General features: G+C 40.7%; 1 protein-coding gene and 1 long non-coding RNA gene across 16 annotated transcripts in view; one reads left to right on the top strand and one right to left on the bottom strand.

Moving 5' to 3' along the window:
• STRBP (spermatid perinuclear RNA binding protein) overlaps positions 1-12,045 on the top strand; it is a 63,280-nt gene extending 51,235 nt beyond the window's left edge. For 9 of the 15 annotated variants that reach the window (XM_046901727.1, XM_015279416.4, XM_046901729.1 and 6 more), the window contains one exon: positions 2,152-2,285. In XM_046901727.1, coding sequence (XP_046757683.1) covers positions 2,152-2,246 — 95 coding nt within the window. In that variant the 3' untranslated portion in view covers positions 2,247-2,285. Of the gene's footprint in view, positions 1-1,116; positions 1,465-2,151; positions 2,286-3,176; positions 3,242-5,323 lie in introns of those variants that run through there. The other 6 variants (XM_046901756.1, XM_046901755.1, XR_003078045.3 and 3 more) reach the window with 5 other exon arrangements.
• Positions 1-19,143, bottom strand: part of LOC121107051 — a 52,271-nt gene extending 33,128 nt beyond the window's left edge. Inside the window, exon 1 of the long non-coding RNA XR_005840397.2 lies at positions 227-19,143. This is a non-coding gene — a long non-coding RNA (uncharacterized LOC121107051). The remainder of the gene's footprint in view (positions 1-226) is intronic.
• Between the last annotated feature and the right edge of the window lie 491 nt (positions 19,144-19,634).

Below are 19,634 nucleotides of genomic sequence, written 5' to 3'. Positions count from 1 at the left end.
GTTTCCTAATGCAGTCACGCAGATTCAGTTAATGACCTGTACTTGTTGTAGGGTTACTTAAAGTAGGGCATAGTTCTTTAAAAAATAATAATAAATTAAAAAAAACCACACAACAGAAACTTCACAGTTAAAATACAATTTTGTAAATATTATGGTCTATAATAAACTTAGTAAAATATGGGTTAGATATTGTTTTATCTTATTTTATAGAGCTAAGCATCAGTACCTGAGTTTCCTTAGAATCTTTAAAGTCAGCATACTGAAACTCTCAGTGACTTTAGACAGTCTTAATTATCCAAGAAGACTTTTCACTTGTATGCAGAATACTGAGAAGCAAACAAAGGGAATTAATCTTAGACTGTCTCTTCGTGTTAGGTTACATTCTGTGAAAAACAAAACAATGGAATTTCCCACAAAAGGACTCGTTATGTAATTATGTAATTACAGCGATACACAATTAAGTCCGTATTGCCCAGAGAAAGGACAATAACATTACAATCAGATTCTTTAGAACTCAAAAACTGCTTGTTTTCCTTTCGTTTTTTACAAAAAGAAAAAAAAAAAAGAAAAAGAAAAAAATGCAATTGTTCTTGTGGCCTTCTTCACTCTTAAGATTGTCTGCCCACCCTTGATTTTCCATTCACTATTTTTTCAGTAAGGGTTTTATTTGTTAATCTCTTATTAAAACAAAAGGTTCTCCTTTTTCCCCTTACATTTATAAGAATCTAAAGCAGCAACAAGGTCCCCATGAAAACTTGCTATTTAATTGTCCCAGTTCTTGTTGAGTGCTGCTGTGGAAAGTGACACACTTCAGCCATAGGCCAGTACGTAAGAGTTAGTGCTCAAACCAAATGAATCCTTTTTCAGATAAAGGAGCGTGCACACCTGTCCTGGAATCCCAGACAGGTCCCAGCTCCATGCTGTCTCCATGTATTTTAGAATTATGCAGAAAACCTGCTGTAGGCTTCAAGTAGTCTTTATTAAGGTATCACCCCCACAAAATAAGCAGCACTGCTGGCTGTACTTCTCTACTCAGACTTCACCAGTTGCTTTTCCAGAGGTTTGCTGTAGTTCTTGCTCTTTTCAAGACTGTCTGTATACACTGTTCCCCAACAGACTTTGCTGTTGAGGCAGGGGGAGCTTTATTTATGAAGAGGATCTAAGAACTGCTTAAAGCAATGTAAGTTCCTCCTTTCCTCCACCCCCTCCATTATAGGGAAAGAAGTTACAGAACAGCTTAATAAGGGGTGGCTTATATAACAAGCTACTCTTCTTGGAATTAACTGCAGCTGTTAAGCTAAGTATTTGTTTTTTCTTCTGCCATAGCTCTCACTTTTGTTTGGTGCTGGTGGTACTTTAATAAAAAATGAAGATCTACTGACAAGCAGCAATGAGCCTGCTGTTGTCATATGTGCATTAGTGTTGAAATAAAGAGCAGGGTCTGGAGGATGTAACCAAATTGAGTGGTGCTCGTAAATGACCAACACATTTTGCTGGCCTATGGATGAAAGGAAGCCATCACGGAGCAGAAAAAGCATGGCTGATAAGAGCCCATTTTTGTTAATCAAATATTCATAAAAGGAGTATTTCCTCTGCACACGTTTTTCCCCTTTCCTTCCCGCCCCTCCTCCCCCCTGGCCCCTGTTTTGGAGTTCCCAATTGGCAACTGTTTTCTTTTTCATTAATCCCCAGATTTGTAAAATTTTCTAACAAAATATTGTCTGAACCAATTCTTTACAATAAACATTTGTATACCAAATAACTTGTTCCTTATTTCAAAAACAAGGAGGGCGCTATGCTCTTTTCCAGCATGATGGCAGTCATTTCAGACAACTGATAAAAGTCTATTTTTTTTTTTTTGTCATTTGTTGGGAGTTACTAACCACATTGTAAACTTGCCCCCCTTGCTGCATATTTTACATTTCTCTGCTTTACTGAAAATATGAATGACCTGTCAGTTCTTTGTTTAGAAAGTGGTAACCTTGGAAAGTGTTAGATGTTTCAATACCTTCACAGAATTCAAAGTGCCCATTTTACAATGAAAATTCCACTTGCAGCTGAAAGAGCAGAGAAATTTAAATGGAGCTTTAGCTTCAGCCACTCTCTGAAATTAACATGAAGTTTTGCTTCTCTGCTCTTTTCCCACTGTAGGTGGTTTTTTCATTGACAGTCCCTATTGCCAGCCTCTGAGCATCGCACCTTTTATTATTCACTTGGGCCCTCAAGATTTCTTCTCTGACTTCTAGAACCATCAGGTTGTGTGGCTCGAAATGGCATTTTGTACATGTCTTAAAAGCAGGAACAAAAGTGGCTCGTTTTGAGGTTTCTCAACTTCAGACATGGAATCTGAACTTTTTCCTCTTTTTTTTTTTCCCCTCCAAAGTGCTTTTCTCACTTCTTGAACGTTGTTCCATTTAATGAAAAGCAATACTCCAAGCCACAGTCCTTTCTTTGGGTACATAGCAATAGATGTGTATATACTTCTGGTTATTTTCTTTACAGTAGAAGGGAAAGACTGGTCTAGCAGGGGTGGGGTTAGGGGGGAGGGAAATACGAAACAAGACCTAGCAGGGCGCTTGCTTTAAGCAGTGAATCCTGCATTGACTTTCCCTACTTAAGTATTTTAGAATTTTAATACTATGGTTATTTGCATGTTTCCTATAAAGATTGCTACAAAGACTTACAATGGTCACTTCTAAAGCAGTAGTGCTTTGTACCATTGTACATGTCAGCAGACATGAAATGTAGCAAAAAGCCAGGAAAATATAGTATATTTTTCTCCAAAGTATAACTAAATGTTATTCTTTCTCTCTCTCTCTCTCTCTCTCTCTTTCTTTACCACATCATTAATGTGAGGCACAAAAAGGGTAGGCCTGAACTTGATTTTGAAATAGTTGCTTTTGTGTCTCTGAAAATTATCACCAAATGATAGGAAAATGTAGTATCTGGTCAATGTCCAGATCAGGATCTTTGCTGCTATTATTTACTAGTTGGGTTTTTTCCTCTTAAGTATTTGTTTGTTGATACTCTAAGATCAGTAATCAGCAATAACTGAAAGGTAAATGTCTTCGCTTATTTAAATGGTATTGGAACATCTATATATTGCAGTTAAGACTTCTGAGCAGTTTTCAGCAGGTTAATACCACTTTGTTCTCATTCTCTCCGGACCTTCATAGCCATATGCACTTGTATAAAATAAGCAGAAATTTAATGACTGTAAGCTGAGATCGTGATAAAAAAGGTAAGAGATTTTATTTTCAGCTTGAAGAGTATTTTTACTGCTTTTTTTCCTAAAAATCTCACATACCTGTGAAAGTCTTGTATATGGTACATTTTTTATTATTTATCTCTGTGTTTAAACAAGTAATACTTAGGTCTGAATTCCAACTTTTTACGTTGTCAAGGCCAGTTCAAATATTCTGGTTTGAGTTTAACGAGAAAATATTACTTAACACTTTTAAGGAATAGTTTGGTTTTATCAACGGACTGTTCTACTTTAAATATCCTTTTGCATAGCCTAAAAAGCTGTATTGAGTCTGCTGTGTATGAGGCACTGCATTCCTTGCATATTTGTCGAAAACATTCGGGCAGGTACTGAAGACATGTGGCCTGCACTGAAAGCCACACCATGGTGATAGGGATGTGAAATAAAAATGCCAAGTGGAACATGTAACACTATCTAACTAGTAAGAGAGAAATTATTTCCCTACACTACTAAAGCTGAACTTCAAATGGAGAATGAAAAACTTTGATGATATTACAGTTTAAATCTGCAGAGATCAGATTACACTAGACCACGTTAATTCACAAAGCAGCCGGTTTGCTTTCCTCTTGTGGGCACAGTGGGAGGAGGGAAGGCAGGAAGGCAGGCAGGGGTTTACGCCTGCATGAATAAATTGTTCAGCTGTAGTTTTCTAAAGCTAGAAATGAAAATAGAGACATCCATAAATATTTTCAGTTCTGTAGTAGATGTTTTAACTAATCTTTTACATGGAGGAAAATGGTTTCAGACTTACATGGTGCACATGATATGTGTAGTTTTAAAATAGTTACTTTTTTAATTTGCATTTATATAACCTTACATTATGCAAAGTTGCATAGTACAGTGCTGCTCAACTGCAGTACTTGCAGCACTTGAAGTTGCTGGAAACAACTCTTTTTATATTAAAAATAAAAAATAAAAAAATGGGGGGGTGGGGGATAGGGTGATGTATTTACATTTTAGGGTCTCAATTCAGAGATGAAAGCATTAAATAGTCCTGACTGATCACAGTTCATACTGATAGAAAATCAGAAAAATACTTGGTATGAAACATGTAGTAGTGAATCAGACCCAAAGCTTGTTGTTTTGCGTCAAGATATAATGCCAAAAACAAACTGTATTTCATTTCAATATTGAAAACATCAAACTCAGTAAATAACTGCATGTGTAGGTTTCTCCATAATTGAGGATATGTCTGGATAGAATTCCTAGGCTGATGTAAAGTAGCTGTCAAATTTTGTTAGTTTAGCTAACGTTGGTGGAAACCTGACCTTGCAAGTGGCCCATGCGTTTGCACTGGGGGAAATGAACTTAAGAAACTTTACCAGTGACTTGTCTGTTAAAGCACATAACCATTTGATTACATTTGCAGGTGCAATTGATGAGCCATCAAAATGTACTTCCTATTTGGTGGTGCAGATTTTCATCTTCTGTTACCTTCAAGGTGCAAACACAGGGCTTGGTCTGAAGCTCATTTAAAATTCAATTCATTCTTTCAGCTTGTCAGGCTAAGCAATCCTGATAGTGGAGCAGCAGGCTGCTCTGCTTCCTCTGGAAGACAGTATTTTATATGCTTCAAGGCAATGTTAAGGTGCATTATAATGAACTTCTCTTGAGTATTCCTTTCCTAGGTTTACCTCAGACTGATTACAGTCTGACAAGCAGTCATCTGTCCAGTTCAAGAACTGAATAATGAAATGTCTTGCTGACTTCTTTGATCTCTCTTTTGTGGCCTGCATTTGGCAGCTTAATTTATGTGTATTGCTTTCCATCAGCATTGTTTTGACTGTGAACTTTCATGTTTTTCTGTCATTACTGCTTTAACTCTTGGAACCCTAACCATTCTGCCCTTACTACTTTTCTTGAAATTTTCACCTTCTTGGATCTTCTCCTTTTCTTCACTGAAAAGATACTAAATTTCTTCACTGTTTTTGCTCATAAAGCAGTAGATACCTCCAAAATACATCCTCCTGGCTTTGCTGCACCCTTTCTCAGTAGGATGAACAAATTTCCTGATGCTGAAATACATACTGTACTATTATACCTGTTTTTTTTTTTAAGCCATTTGGAATGGCTGGCAAGACAGCCCAGGAACCTCACTCATTCATGATGGAACTTGAGCAAAACACTGATGTGCTGAAGTGTCACTCATGTGAGTTTCACACATGCCTAATACATGGGCATTTGAGAGAATAGTTACGGACTAAATTCTAAGAGTAGCTTTTAACTTAACTGAGATACTAGGCTATTATTTGATGATAATTTGATGATTGGATAACAGCTGCTTGATCAATTTTGTAACAACCACTGTTATTCTAAGGCAGAAATAGAATCTGCTTTCTTTTGCATAAATACTTGCTCATTTCCTTTTTAAAAGACATCTCGTGGGAGCATGGTCTGAAGTGCCTTTTCTGTGAGCTTGAGGTCTGCTATTTGATGGTTACTGAGCTTTGTCTTTCTGGATATACCCAGTAGTAAAATGTGGAAACTGGTTCCATGTGCTTTGTATAGCTGCTATCTTTGTCAATTTGTAGTAACATGTCTGTGACGCAAAAAATGTTATTTTATAGTTTGAACTTCTGGTTCACGGAAAAGAAAGTATTCTGGAAAAGTACCTTTCAACTGCTACATATAAATAGGACATTTGGGAAAGTCTGTATCTATTCAGTTTCCACCTTAACTCTAGTTTTAGCTAACCAGACGCTAGTGTGTATTTTGGGAGATGATGTCTGGCACTTAAAGGATTAAAAGAAACCCGAACTTTACAATGAAAAGTTGGCTTATCTAGTGTGTTATCTAGATTGGAGATAAACAGTATTTACATTGACTTCAGAAGAAAAATGTAAACTTGAGTGGCCTGGTTGGTTGACAGTGAGAGAAGTAAAGCTATTTACAGAATCAAAAGATTAAAACACAGACTGTTCCATTGTTAAAATAGCATTTATTTGCCTTTAGCTGCTCTTGAGTACAAACCCGTAATCATGCAGGGCATTTACTTTCCCTTTATAACAATTTGGGTTTCATGGAACTGTGTGAGGGAGAAAAGTATAACCAGCCTGCTGAGTAATCCATGCAGGACAGCAGTCTTCACTGATGGAAATCCCTAGATACTGTACACTGCTAACCATTCTTCACCATTTTCCTTCCTAATGGGTGAGTGGCAGCTGGAATGCTTGTCAATTTGCCCAGATATGAAACTGTATTTTGAAGAAATTAGATATTTTTTACAAGGGAACTTAAATCCTGCTTTGCCAGCCATGGGAGATTTCTACAGGCATGTTCTATCTAGAGAAGGCTTTAAAACTGGAATGACTGGGAAGGGCACTGCTGTCTTGAGCTGGTGTTTTAACTGTACATTATACAAACACTATATAAAAATCTGCATAAACCTTTTTGAGATCTATTCCATCACCATCCTGTGCTTGAAAGCCTGTATGTTACAGAACCAGAATTGCATGACAGTGAAAAGACTTGGCTAGATGAAAGCATGATACACAATGCTTCCTGCCACCGTGTCCTCCCTCTGCCAGGGCTTGCTGTCTTCCTTAAGCACACATTCAGGAGTTGGAACATGGTGACCTTATTCCTGGGCACTGAGCCACACAAATGGAGGGAGGCCAGCCTCTACCCATGAAGGGTCTGTATAATGTGCAGCCTCTGTTGCTGAAGCAGTTTCTGTTGGACACAGTACACAGTCCAATTCTCACAAAGACAATTTAGTGCCTGGGTAGGTGGTTCCTAATCTGTCTAATTTGTTGTCATGTAGCCAATGTGAGTTAATAAAATGATTCAGCAATTATCATGGCTCCTGCTGAATGTGCTGTCAGCGCTGCTGCTGTAAATTTCACTGCACTTCCTTAAATACCCTTGCTCTTGTAAATACTGTGCAAACCACAGCCTCTTCTGAATTTCCTTCTAGCATCCTTGTAAATAACTGATTCTGTTGAATTACAAAATTTTCGGTATGTTTCTAGATTCTTGAAAGCTTTTAATCAGCCTACAAAGAGAGTTCTAGGGAAACAGGTTTTCCTAGAAAGTCATCCATGTGCTGAGGGACTATTTCTACTCCTGCAAACATCTGTGACAACTATTCTAATATCTTTGATCTTTCTTTAATAACACTTGCCTTCTGGCAGGAAAAAAGATTTAAAGTGTATCTTATCCAATTTGAAAATTATTTGCGTATTTTTCCTTTCATTGGACTGCTAAGCGAAATTTCCCTACCCATGAGTTTCTTGTGTGGCTAGGTAGAAAGAAGAGTTACATGGAAACTTCCCAGGTGGTCTGGGAAGAGATCTCCAGCCTGGAGGCTGGTTCAACTGTGGGAGATCAATCCCCTGGCAATTCCAAAACTCCAAAATAGCTATAAATGTGAGCAGCTTTACTGTGCCATCCTTGATCCAGTCCAGCAATGTCCTCAGAAAAACAGCCTGTATGCCTCAGTATTTTCAGTCAGTGATCCCTGACAGCAATAGTATAGAAGTACATTGTCCTTGTTTCCCTTATGCTTCTGCATCTGTATTTCTAAGAACCTATGGATCATCACAGTCTAGCAGAGATCCCTGAACTGTATAAACGAATAGCAAACAGACAGTGCAGCATTTCAGACTGTTATGTGCAAGTGGTAACACAGGTAATAAGGTAATACAAAAACATGAGTGGGACACACACAGGCCTGTGTCTCCAGTGTGGGGTTTTCCAGAAGAGGATGTTCTTTCTGCTAGACCTAGCTGATAATGCATAGGCATTGAAATGCCTTAGTAAAAGTTGTTCTATGAGTTCTGTGAGAGAAAAATTCACTTCAGTGTAAGATTCAATTCAGTGTTTTGTCTCCAGTTCATGTGGCAAAATGAAACATTCAGGCAAAATACTTATCTTGACGCTTAAGAGGAGCTGAATGATCCAAAGTGGGGTAAGTGGAGATGTGCAATTCAAAAACAAATTTCTTATTTTGTATGTTGTTTTGTTATGTATTTGGTGCCTTAACTCTTTATAATCTAACGTTAAATATACTGTACAAGTGATAGTTTAGTGGTTAAGAGTACTTTGATGATGTTACTGAACTAGCCTACAGGAACTGTAGCAACAACTGAAGTCTCAGTGGGAGAGTTCTCTTGCGTGTTTAATTAATAATCCATTGATAAACAGGAGTCGAAGAATTTAAAGAGCATATAAAAGTTTTAACCATAGATTGAGACCAAAGGTATCAAATTTCCAACTTCAAAGGTTTGTGTCAGTAAGATAAAGGTACAATCTCTTCTATGCTGTGTAAACAAAAATGAAAATGTAATTCAGCTGCCCAGTAGTGCATGTTTGTCAAAATCTCTAGACTCTTATCTCTACTATGACAAACCACACTAATTCTAGAGGGCGTTAATTGAATGTAGTCATCCACTGGTATGGGGGAGCTGAGATGAGTTAGAGTTGCAATAAATTAAAATTTAAGTCCAAAACGGCATATAGACTTACGCCTAATTCCTGCCTCTTACCTGAATCTAGAAGCTCCAGTTGCCATAAGCCACTTTGCAGTTTACAAGGTGCAGTGCAGCTTCTACTTGAACACATTCGCTTGCTGAACACACCTGGTTCTGGTAGAATGCACTGAGAGAGAGAGAGAGAGAGAGAGAAGGAAAAAATGAAGGTGGAATGTTCCAGTCTGAGGAAGTTAAGTATAACAGACAGCAAGTTGGTGGGAAAGATGAACTGCCTTTTCCAAAGCCATAAATACCAGTCTACAGTAAAAAAAAAGGAGGTTTGTCTACTGTGGTAAATCAGCAGCCTTAGTAAACTAAGGGCGATGGGAGATAGCATTGTTTTTTTCCTACAGTTTTCAAGAAAATAGGTAAGAGGCATAAGCTATCCATATCACAAACTAAAAGCTGCTGCAGCAGATATACTTTTTTTCCACTTCTATACATACGCAGGTAATGAAAAGAGGAGGTGGAGAAACAGGAGAAATCAAGTGAACAAATTCTATTTGCCGATGCAGCCCTATCCAGATGGGGAGACTGTTCCATGCAGTATAGTATACTAGTATAGGAATACTGGTAACTTATTTGTACAATATTCTAGACAGTTTGCTCTTGAACAGAACAGAATGGTAACAAGGGAAAGCAGATACTGCTTCCAGAACTACATGTTGTAATGTATGAATTTCAGATCACTAATACTGGTGTATAACTATAACAAAGTAGGTTCATCTTACCATGAAAGCTTATTTTGAAATTCTATCCACTTACATTTCTTAAGCTAACAGCAAGTTTAATTATAGCACTAATCTGTAAGGGAGTATAGCAGAAGGTAAGTTTTAGCTTTGTATTTCAAAGCTGCTGTAAGTTGGTTAACAGTGTTCCATGGAAATAACTTGATGTACTTATTTGTGCTCATTTCTATGTTCTTAGAAAAGCACAAGCTTCTGTAAGCATAACCACCACAAAGCTACTCAGGGTACTTTGTCATCTCAGCAGTGGACACTAACTGCATCTTAAGTCAGCAGGCACAAATAGATCAAGCTTAATTAAGAGGAACAGAACATCTTGGCAGGTTTGCTTTACTACTGGTACTGTTATAATTTAATGATCTATGCATATGGAAATGTGTGTATTCCTGCACTTCTAGTATAACTTACAGTTCTGCAAGAGCATCCTGCATACTAAACAAGTGAAACATATTCAGAGTAGAGTATTATTTTTTCATTATTCCCACAAAGGGCTGATTATAAGCAATTGCAGAGTGATAATGCTCAAAGCAGAATAGCTGTGGGCTGAACAGTATTCAGAGCAGTACAGCTTTCAGAAATTTAGTGATATGAATTTAGTTATGAAACTTCTAATTCACTGTATAGGTTATTTCTTGCGTTTTCAAACTAGCATCACTAGTTCCCTGCTCAAAGTAACGGGATAAAGTCAAGTGTAGTTTTCCAACAACACATTATTACATGGAAATGTGCTGGAAGAAAACTGAGGTTATACTGCTGAGAACATGTTCTACTTTACAGAGCCATTCTCTGGGCAATGCTGCATAATTTAAGAGTGGGTAAATATGCCTTCAGGGACAACAGAACACAGAACAGATGTTTGAAAAAAACAAACAAACAAACAAAAAAACAACCCAGAAGAAGCCTTGAAGCTTTGTCCACTCATGCACTTACTCTTCCCTGGAAAAATGTACAGGTACATTCAGATGTGTTAGTGAGTTATAGATCAGATATCACAAAGGCCTTTAAGGGTGAATGTTTTAAAGGCAGTCTCCTTTGGACAGAAAATAAAGGAAGTTGTCTCTGTCTTCCAGTTCCGAAGTACAGCATCGTATTTCTGATCCTAACCCTAAATCAATAATTATTGATCAAACTGACTAAGCTTTTTAGGTTGATGAGCTCTCTACAAAGCATTTCTGTTCTCCTCTTGAGCCTCTGCAGGGGCCAACAACTGGTGCTTAACTACTACTTCTACTGCAGAAGGTCACCTGTCCTCCAGCTGTCTCAGAACCTTCTGGGACACTTGCACTTCTAAGAGAGCAACACTGCTATGGGGGTAATTCTCAAAAGTGCTAAATACAGTGGAGCAAATCCCCGTGGGCTGTACACTTTCTTAAGTCCTGCCCAGGTCTTAGTGGCAAAGTTGAGCATGAAACCTGTACTGCCAAAAATACCTGCCCCTTAAGAAGAAAGACATCTGAAGGTGACTTTGAGGAAAGGATGATGTCTTCCACATTCAACTCATAAGCTTAAAAACAAACAAACAAAAGCAAGGAAAAAAAAAAAAGCTGCGCTTCCACTAAAAATCACCACCACTCTTATCAATTCAAACAACCGCTGTTAATTCGGGCTAAAATATCTCCCCTGTGTAGCCCAAACTACCACCATCACCATCTGAAGAATTTTTAAACAAAGACTCACCTGGAGACAGATCTCTGCTAAGAGAGTACATACTGCAAGGAAGACAGGTAATCTGGCAATGCAGTATGATGTTACTTTTCTAATGACAATTACTCCAGGACAAGGAAAAGACTGAGGCAGGGCTTTGGGGCAGTGTTTCATGCTCAGCAAGCTTGCAGAGGGAAGGAATGCAATTCTATGAATCACTTGTACTGTATTTCTGTTTCTAGACTTGAATGAATTTCACTTTTCCTTTGTGGGTCAGCATAGTAAACATTAATGAAAAGGTCTATTTTTATAAATCTCTTTCACCAGTTGAGAGGGCTGACCTGCAGCCACCAGATAGACTTATTTATCCATAGAGGACAGAATGTTTATTTTTACACTAAGATTACTTACAGCATTGAATAAAACAAGGCCTTTGATCTAAATCTTAATAGTATCACCAAATTGCAGAAGTATGTATGGTGGACAGTTCCATGTTTCTTCCCAGTAAGTCTCTCAAAAGAAGTTACTCAGAAATAAACTTCCAAATGAAGTACAAGAGATCCTTGTGATCTAACTACAGGAAATTTACGAACCAGGAGAAAACTCAATAAAGTGAGCTAGATCTCACTAGCTAAAAAAACCTGCAAATGTAAAGTAAATGGAATGTTCTTGGGATATTGAGTTGCTTCCTCACGTGATGCTGTACCCGGTACATCTGGCTTCATTTGGCTTCTGTGTTGTGGTTTATATGCCAGCCACTGTTATAAAAACTGTACACAACACCTATATTTGCACTGTAATCTTAATTCATTTGCCACTGATTGTAACCCAATGCTACAGACTTCTCTGTATATAAAACCATAACCATGTCCCACTTGCTTTCAATAGCATACAATAAAGGCTTATATCTCTATACTTACTTATGACTTATTTGGGTTTTTTAATTTTATTTTTGTTTGCAGCGAGGGAACGGGCTTTAAGGTTTTTTGAAGCCTGGGAAGCCAAACCCATATGTCTGTTCTGCTTCAGTCAGGTAACAGGCACAGCAGAAAGTTAAGATAGGCTTCCCAGGCTGCAGTCTTAGCAGAGGTGGCTATTAAGGAAGCTGCATTTTGGGCGATGGAAACATAAAGTACATTTACACTGTAATGAGCAGAATCCCCTCCTTCACAAAGACTGCAACTGAATGAAGCATAGGGGAGTGAGGTCTGCATATGCATGCTGAGGTACAGATATTGTGCAAGGGCTGCTGCACACAAATTCTGCAGGGGGTGTGACAGCTGATGGAAGCAGTAACACAAAAGCTCTGAGAAGACTGTGAAGATACTAGCCAGAAATTGAAGTTTTACTTCAGAATAAAAGCTGGACATCTTCTAGCATTTCGTTACTCACTAAAATGTGGTATCTGTTTTCTTAACAGGTAAATTCTAGATATAAAAAAAAACAGCAAACCTCTCTCAAACTTTTATTCTATCCCACCCCCATCCCTTCATTCTACTTCCTAGAACATTAAATTCCTGTGGTCCCAGTTTGCCCTCTGAGGTCTGAAGCAAACCCAAGCCTCTTCTTTGTCCAAAGCCCCTGAAGGCACAACGGGATCCCAGGAGAACCATGTGCTTGCTGCTGTTGGCTTGAGGCTGCAACTCACAGCTTCCTGGAACATGCATGTCCAGTTGCCTGGAGTTACAGAACATACTTTTATTCTAGAAACTAACAGTAGCCATTTTATCAGAAGCCCTTATCTTCTAAGTATTTTTTTTCTGGTCTTTAATTCAACTTTTCAAATCTAACTGTAGAGATCATTAATCTAATTCAAAGGAGATCAACCCCGAGGAAGGTTTAAAAAGCATTAGGAGCTGACTGCAGTCATGAGTGCTCTTAATAAAATGAGAAGTCTGGAAAGCCACAGCCTAGCATATATACCAGTGGGAATAAGAAGTGGTGTGTGACCTCTGCACTCAGCAAAGAAGCGTGCAGCCAGCTGAGCCTGCAGTTGTGAGGCAAACAGGTCAGCTACGCACATAAGAGCTACTGAGGGAACCTCTGTACCAGAACTGCCTAGACCATGTTTCCTTCGCAGTGCAGAGCTCCATCAAATATTTAGAAGGTATGATCCAAAGAAGTGGCTGTAGACCGTGAAGAAAACACCACTAACAGTTGGCTGAAATAGATGTCCATTTTACCCTACATACTGCCGTAATACTCTACCTATGTACACACAGTGTTAGCTAGCTTATTAAGAGGTCACTCAGAAAGCTTCCTCAGGATTAGCATCTCAGAGGTGTTGAGCAGACTGACAGCCCTTCAGCAGTATCCTGGCAACTGCTGCTCAGTGCCAGCTAATGAAATGCACTGGGTGTGCTCCAGTAGCAAGCCAATGCCCTGTGGCATCCTAGGAATGAAACAAGGGGTAGATAAGAGAGTGGCACATGCCATGAGTTATATGATAGCGATTCTAGATCTACAGAGGAGAGCATGGCTGTCTTTCCTCACTCCTTGGCCTGACATCACTGGTCAAGGCAGCTACAGGGAGGCTGCTAGTTTAGCCCCTTGTATCACTGCTGTTCCATGCACCCCATGCCAAAACAAACAAAAAACCCACACAACCATTTCAGTCCATCTACTTTTTCTCATCATAGTGCCATGTCTTTATTGTTCCAACACCCAATGCCTTCAGCCCGCAGCTGAAGGCAAGCAGTGAGCTCTCCAAGCAGAATAGCCCTCACCAAGCTCAAGCCATTCCCACAGCTGCTCAACTGCACGAGCCCTGTCTTACAAAGATAACTCAAATAAAGGATTTGTTTGACAGCCATGAAGGAACAAGCCAGCTTGTCACTCTACGTGACCTGAAGCATCTCCAAGCCTGCCCAAAAATTCACAGAGCTAGCTCTAGTTTCACTTTTCAATGAACACTAATACCAAACGATCTAAATTCCATGCCCTACTGCCTCTTAATTTATTGATGTAGCTTGGCTTATCCAGGTGTCAGTTCCCTTTTCTTATGAATAGCAAACAGATCGCAACTGCAGATTTCTGTTACAGGCAGCTGCGACGTTGAGGGCCCTTGAAACCTGCAGGAAACTGCTCCAAACTGACTCCTAGGGCCCATTTCCACGCAGTCTGAGAAGAAAGGTGCTCTGGCAGTGAAAGCCAGGAGCTACAGCTGGCAGATCTCACTCACTGATCTCAGTACGAGTGAGGGCAGAGCCCTGGCTGTGCTGCATCTGACATTGGGTGGCGGCTCTTACTCAACAGCTCTGCACTTGTAGGCAGAAAGCACCAAGCTCCATAAACCACACCAGTGACAGCACAGAGTAAAAAAATAAAGATCTGTCCCTTGCAGCTCATGCTGCCCTGTACAGAAAGCAGAGCTGCACAGATTCTCTGCCATTATTCCAATCCCTTGTTCTGTAAATTTTGTCTGCAAATAGCTGAGCTCCTTAAAGGAGGCATCTGTTTACAACACCTGACAGAAGCCCAATGGAACTGGGCTGCCAAGACCACTCTGCATGTCTGAGCAGCTATCTCGGGATATCTTACACTCTGCTTATTCTCTCACCTTGCTTGCTATGTACACAGAGGGCACAGGGACTGTCCAGGGCTGTCTGGGACTACCAACTGACTTCTTTTATTACTGGAACAAAGTAAGAATTTTGCAGTTAAAGACAACACCCTCCCTGCAAAAATAACAAAACAACAACAAAACACTCAGACTAGGAAAGCAGAGCTGTGTTCAAATGAAAGTTGACAAATAAACTGAATTCAAGTGTTTTAAATAGATCTCACTGAAAACAAATGAATGAAAACTTGGACAAAATTCAGAGCTTTCCACTTACACTATTACTGGCCCTACTTTGCCCCAACTCTTCTAGAGACATTAAGATGAGCTCAGAGATGAGGCTGCTGAGTAGCTACTGAAATCTAAAACCAGTCTGTTACTGTAATGCTGAAGGCACCCAGCAGCTCTAGAGTCTGCGTTCATGTCTGTGCTAGCAGCAGCCACTTCATTCATAATTCAGAGAAGTCTGGCACAGGCTTCCACAGCCCCTCTGGCACGCTGGGCTTTTCAGTGTACCATGCAGAAAACACTTCAGGGCAACGCACAATCACCTTCTCTTAGAAACACCATCCCTCCCCCTCCATGCTCGATGGAATTATGTAGCAGTCCTATGTCCTGGATAGGCAGAGAGCTCAGATGTACACTGTAAGCAGTCAGCCTTCCGCCTCCTCCTTCCCATCCCTTTGCTCTGGTGCATCATTATTAAATTACTATAAAACCACTTCTTTAAACTAGCACAAGCCTTCAGGGCACAGAAGGCATTAATTCACTTCCCCTTCTTGTCAGCCAAGAACTGTGCCAAAACCACAATGGTTTTCTACAGTATTCTAAAAGGACTGATTTAAAAAAAAAAAAAAAAAAGCCACACTTTGGTCACACTGTGAAAGCTGATAGCGACACGGCTCTCGGTCTCAGTATTTTACTACTTTTTTCCTCATGCACAGGATTTAAAACTGCACAGTTTTCTTTTCCTATTCCTTTCTTTCTTTCTTTCTTTCTTTCTTTCTTTCTTTCTTTCTTTCTTTCTTTCTTTCTTTCCTATTTCTTTCCCTATTCTATGGGATAAACTGGCCTTGCAGATTAGAAAACCTCATGAGAGTCACTGTAGTGTCACCTCCCAAAGTTCATCTATCAACACGGCTCTAAGGCCACCCTTCACCCTGGATCACAGACAACTCTGCATTAACAGATGCTCACAGCAGGGAGTTTAAACACACCACTTTGATGTATTCATACTTTTATACCAACTGTATGCTCTGCATGATGAGGGCTTCTGCTTCCTATCTGGCAGGCTGCAAACCTCATCACTTCTGCACCTTCTGGCATCTGTGAGTCCACAGTGGCTGTGATTCTATCTGAAGCACTGTAGAACCTTTCTAAAATACATTTGCCATACAAGCTGTCGATCGAGGAAGATCTCTGCAACGTCAGAACAAAAACAGTGTGTTCATTTCTATAAAGCAGACCGTACTCCGAAGCATTACCACCTCTGGAGACAGTCACGTACAGAGCTCATCTGCACACAGAAGGCCTATACTGCAGGCTCATGGTAAAGCAAGCAACTTTAAGCCACACCACAGCAACTGTAACTCACCAGTAAAGGTGATTAAAAAAATACTTTTGCCCTAATTTTTAAAATAAGCAAAATTTAAAGTTTTTTTAATCACATTCTGAAAAAAATTCACCATGATTTTGTCCTTTCAGATCCTTTCCATATAAGGGCAAAACACAACTTCCAGAACAAAAACTCATAGGGGAAAAATATGGAGCATCTTACTCTTGTAACTGCTTCAGGTACCTCACCTATTGTAGATTTTGGATTCACTAAAAGAAAATGAGGGGTCCTTGCTAACGCTGGGCACCTCATATCCTCAGATTCCTCAGAAATCTCCAAGCTTAATGATTTCAACAATTCATTCAAATAAGCAGTGCTCTATAAAACTCACTGAGAAGGGTCTGCACGCTGAAAGCCATTTTCCAGAAAGCAGCAGAATACACCACGAACACATCTTCCTGGCCCAGCTGTTCTAGTGCAGTTGGTCCCTGCCCCTGGCAGCTCTGCCCCGATCCCCTCCCACAGCCTATGGCAGCCATAGCCTCGCTAGTAGCACAGCTCATCGAAGTGCTCCCTAGCCTGCATCAAGCAACATCGGTAAGGCCGCTGTGTTACACATTATTACAGCTGGTCTGAACTAACCCCTATTCATTTCAAAAGAGTTATCAACTGCTAGCAAATCGATGCAAGTCGTTATTCTAACAGCCTACAACTTGCATTTGAGAGCAAAATCCTCTGATGCTGGCATCTGCATCTGGAAGAGAACATTATGCTCCTCTTTCTTCCATCTCAGTGAAAGGGAAAACCATACACACATAATAACGAAACATTTCCAGAACCCACATTTGCTTCAGAGTGGAGCATTATGTCCCGTGTAGTGTACATCTAGCTCAGAGTGCTTTTTAGGACAGAGCCTATGGTACTCCCTTCTCCTAGCAGCACATCCGCTAACTTAAGACCTGTCAGCACCCTTCCTAGATCACCTACTTACAGAACATCAAGCTCCTGGCACACTACAGTTTAAGTAGTTCACACAAGAGCCTTATCTACAGCAAAAAGAAGTCTTGTAAGAATAGTTCTCCACAATGTCTTAACTGCAAAATCATCTCAAGATGCTTGCGTTAATCCGACTGGAATGAGAAGAGCCTAAGCACACATTAAAACTCTGTCTCTGCTGCTGCAGACTGAGTATTTGATTCCATAACAACCAGCCATCGGGCAGGCTGTAATTTCACCCCTCTCTTATGCTAGCATTGGTATGCCTGGTGCAAGTGCTGTCACCAGAATGCCAGTAGGAACAAGCAGGTGAGAAGGACCTTTTGCTGCAGTCTAGTCATTACATCCATTCTATCACACTGTAAATCTGCACCCTAAACAGTTTAAGATAGAAAATACGTTCATCATAGAGTGTGCTTTTCAGTAACACTTAAGGCTTAGGACTCATATAGTTAATCATTACAGAAACAAAAACTCAGCACAGATCTGAGTGTCCTAAAGGGAAAAAAAAAAAAAGTTAAGTACAGCATAAGTACCTGAGTTTTAATTTTCCTTCTTTACCTCTTCTCTGATGTATGTAAAATTAATATGACATGCCAAGCTGACTCAATAACACGTGCTGTAAGGATAAAGCAGCACAAGCAGAAGCATTATCTTGAAATCTGCATCTCTGTTTGGATGCTGCTTGGCATACTGACAGATCCTGTTCATTGCCCAAATTGCTTAATTGCTGAATTCTGTAAAAACAGATTGTAGCTCCCTACAAGTAAGGAGAACTTTTAATTTAGCGTTGAACAATAATTTTACAAAGATTATTTCTGTTACAAATCTTGTTATTTAACGTTGCTCTTTAGAAGTCTTGCACAGTCCAGGATTTTTACAGAACCATCTGCGGTAATTTCATCTATGCCAATTTGGGGCAAATCTTGTGATATAATTGCTCCATTAAAAACAAAAATAATTTCACAGAATTGGTTAGCAATCCACTTCTGCAGTTCTCAGGAGGCGATCTGATAAATCACATTCTCCTCCCATTACCTCCACGTTAGACATCAGAGAAATTCTATTCACAGACATTTTCACCCTGCATATATGCATTCTTATGCATTATGCAGGTAAACACACAGGCTACAATTTTTTTTTCTATATAAAATTAGCTTCTGCACAGAAATAGCTTCGTCCATACAAGTGTTACCTCAACAATTTTAAGACCAACAGGAGCGTACTGTTCCTGATTCCAGCTTCCTTTACACCCACAGTCAGAACACAACTGGCACAACAGAATCCCTACCAGGGAGGAGGCAGCCAGGAGTGCAGTGCGCTGAGGGCTGGCGCTGCCTCTCCTTGTGTGTGTCTCCCCAGGCAGGCAGCCGCCCATCACACTGCACATTGAACAGTCCGCATGCATGGTGCTTTATCAATTCTCACACCCTATTGCAAAGCTTTCCACTTCTCATTGCATCTCTCAGCTGGTGCAAGAAAGGAACCAACCTGACCCTACCCGACGTGCTGGCACAACCATCACTCCCAGCAGCTGGACCGGGGCCCACCACCCTCCTCAGCTCTAGGGACCCAAAGCACTGCCCACAGAGGGCAGGTGCAGGAACAAAGCAATGGGAAAGCCAGTTAAGATAGAAATAAATATAATATTCTCCATAAAGTACTATAAATCTGCAGCAATTAATACCTTCTTGTAAGCCTCCGCTGTTTTCCCACACACCAGTACTCTCCGTCCACCAGCACATAGTGCCACAATGCCAGGGAAGGCTCATGGAGTACTGACTACTGAGAGGCTCCCCACAGACACCACCGGCGCCACTGGGGGATGAGACTCGTCCACACAACAGACGTGCTCACCCCACATCCTGGGCTGGCCCACCAGCTCTTAGCAGACCCTTCGGGCACCCGCGCACCAACCCTCAGCTCCACCCTCACTCGGGGCGGGCCCAGCTGATTTCCGACCTGCCGCCCTGCTTCGCAGCCCCTCGGCTCACTGCGTAGCCTCCTGCAAACAAGATGGCGCCGTCACTGAGCTCCGCAGGCGACTCTCCGCCACGAACCACCACTGGCTGCTTCTGCCGTCTATCAGCGCAGCGGCCTATCAGAAAGCACTGTGCGACGCGCGGGCACCGCCTCCGCTCCTTGGGCGGGAGCAAGGCGCCATGCCCTTCCCGCCTCGCAGCGGTGAAGTAGAGGCCGAGGGCAGTCCTTTCATAAGTCAGTTTATCATAGACGGCAGCCGCATGTGAAACCTTTAAGGCAGCTCAGTTCTGTTTATTTCGTCTTCTGCAAGACCCAACGCCACTGCAAGAAAACCCTTGACTGCAGCAAATACTGCACACTTCCTTAGCAGCAGTTGGGCATTGCTCCCACAGCACCTGTGTCCCCAGCGCTCCTG

The sequence above is a fragment of the Gallus gallus genome, chromosome 17 (assembly GCF_016699485.2).
Source record: "Gallus gallus isolate bGalGal1 chromosome 17, bGalGal1.mat.broiler.GRCg7b, whole genome shotgun sequence".
Lineage (NCBI taxonomy): Eukaryota > Metazoa > Chordata > Aves > Galliformes > Phasianidae > Gallus > Gallus gallus.
Note: the sequence above shows the minus strand (reverse complement) of the source record. Positions and strands in the feature narration are given on the sequence as shown.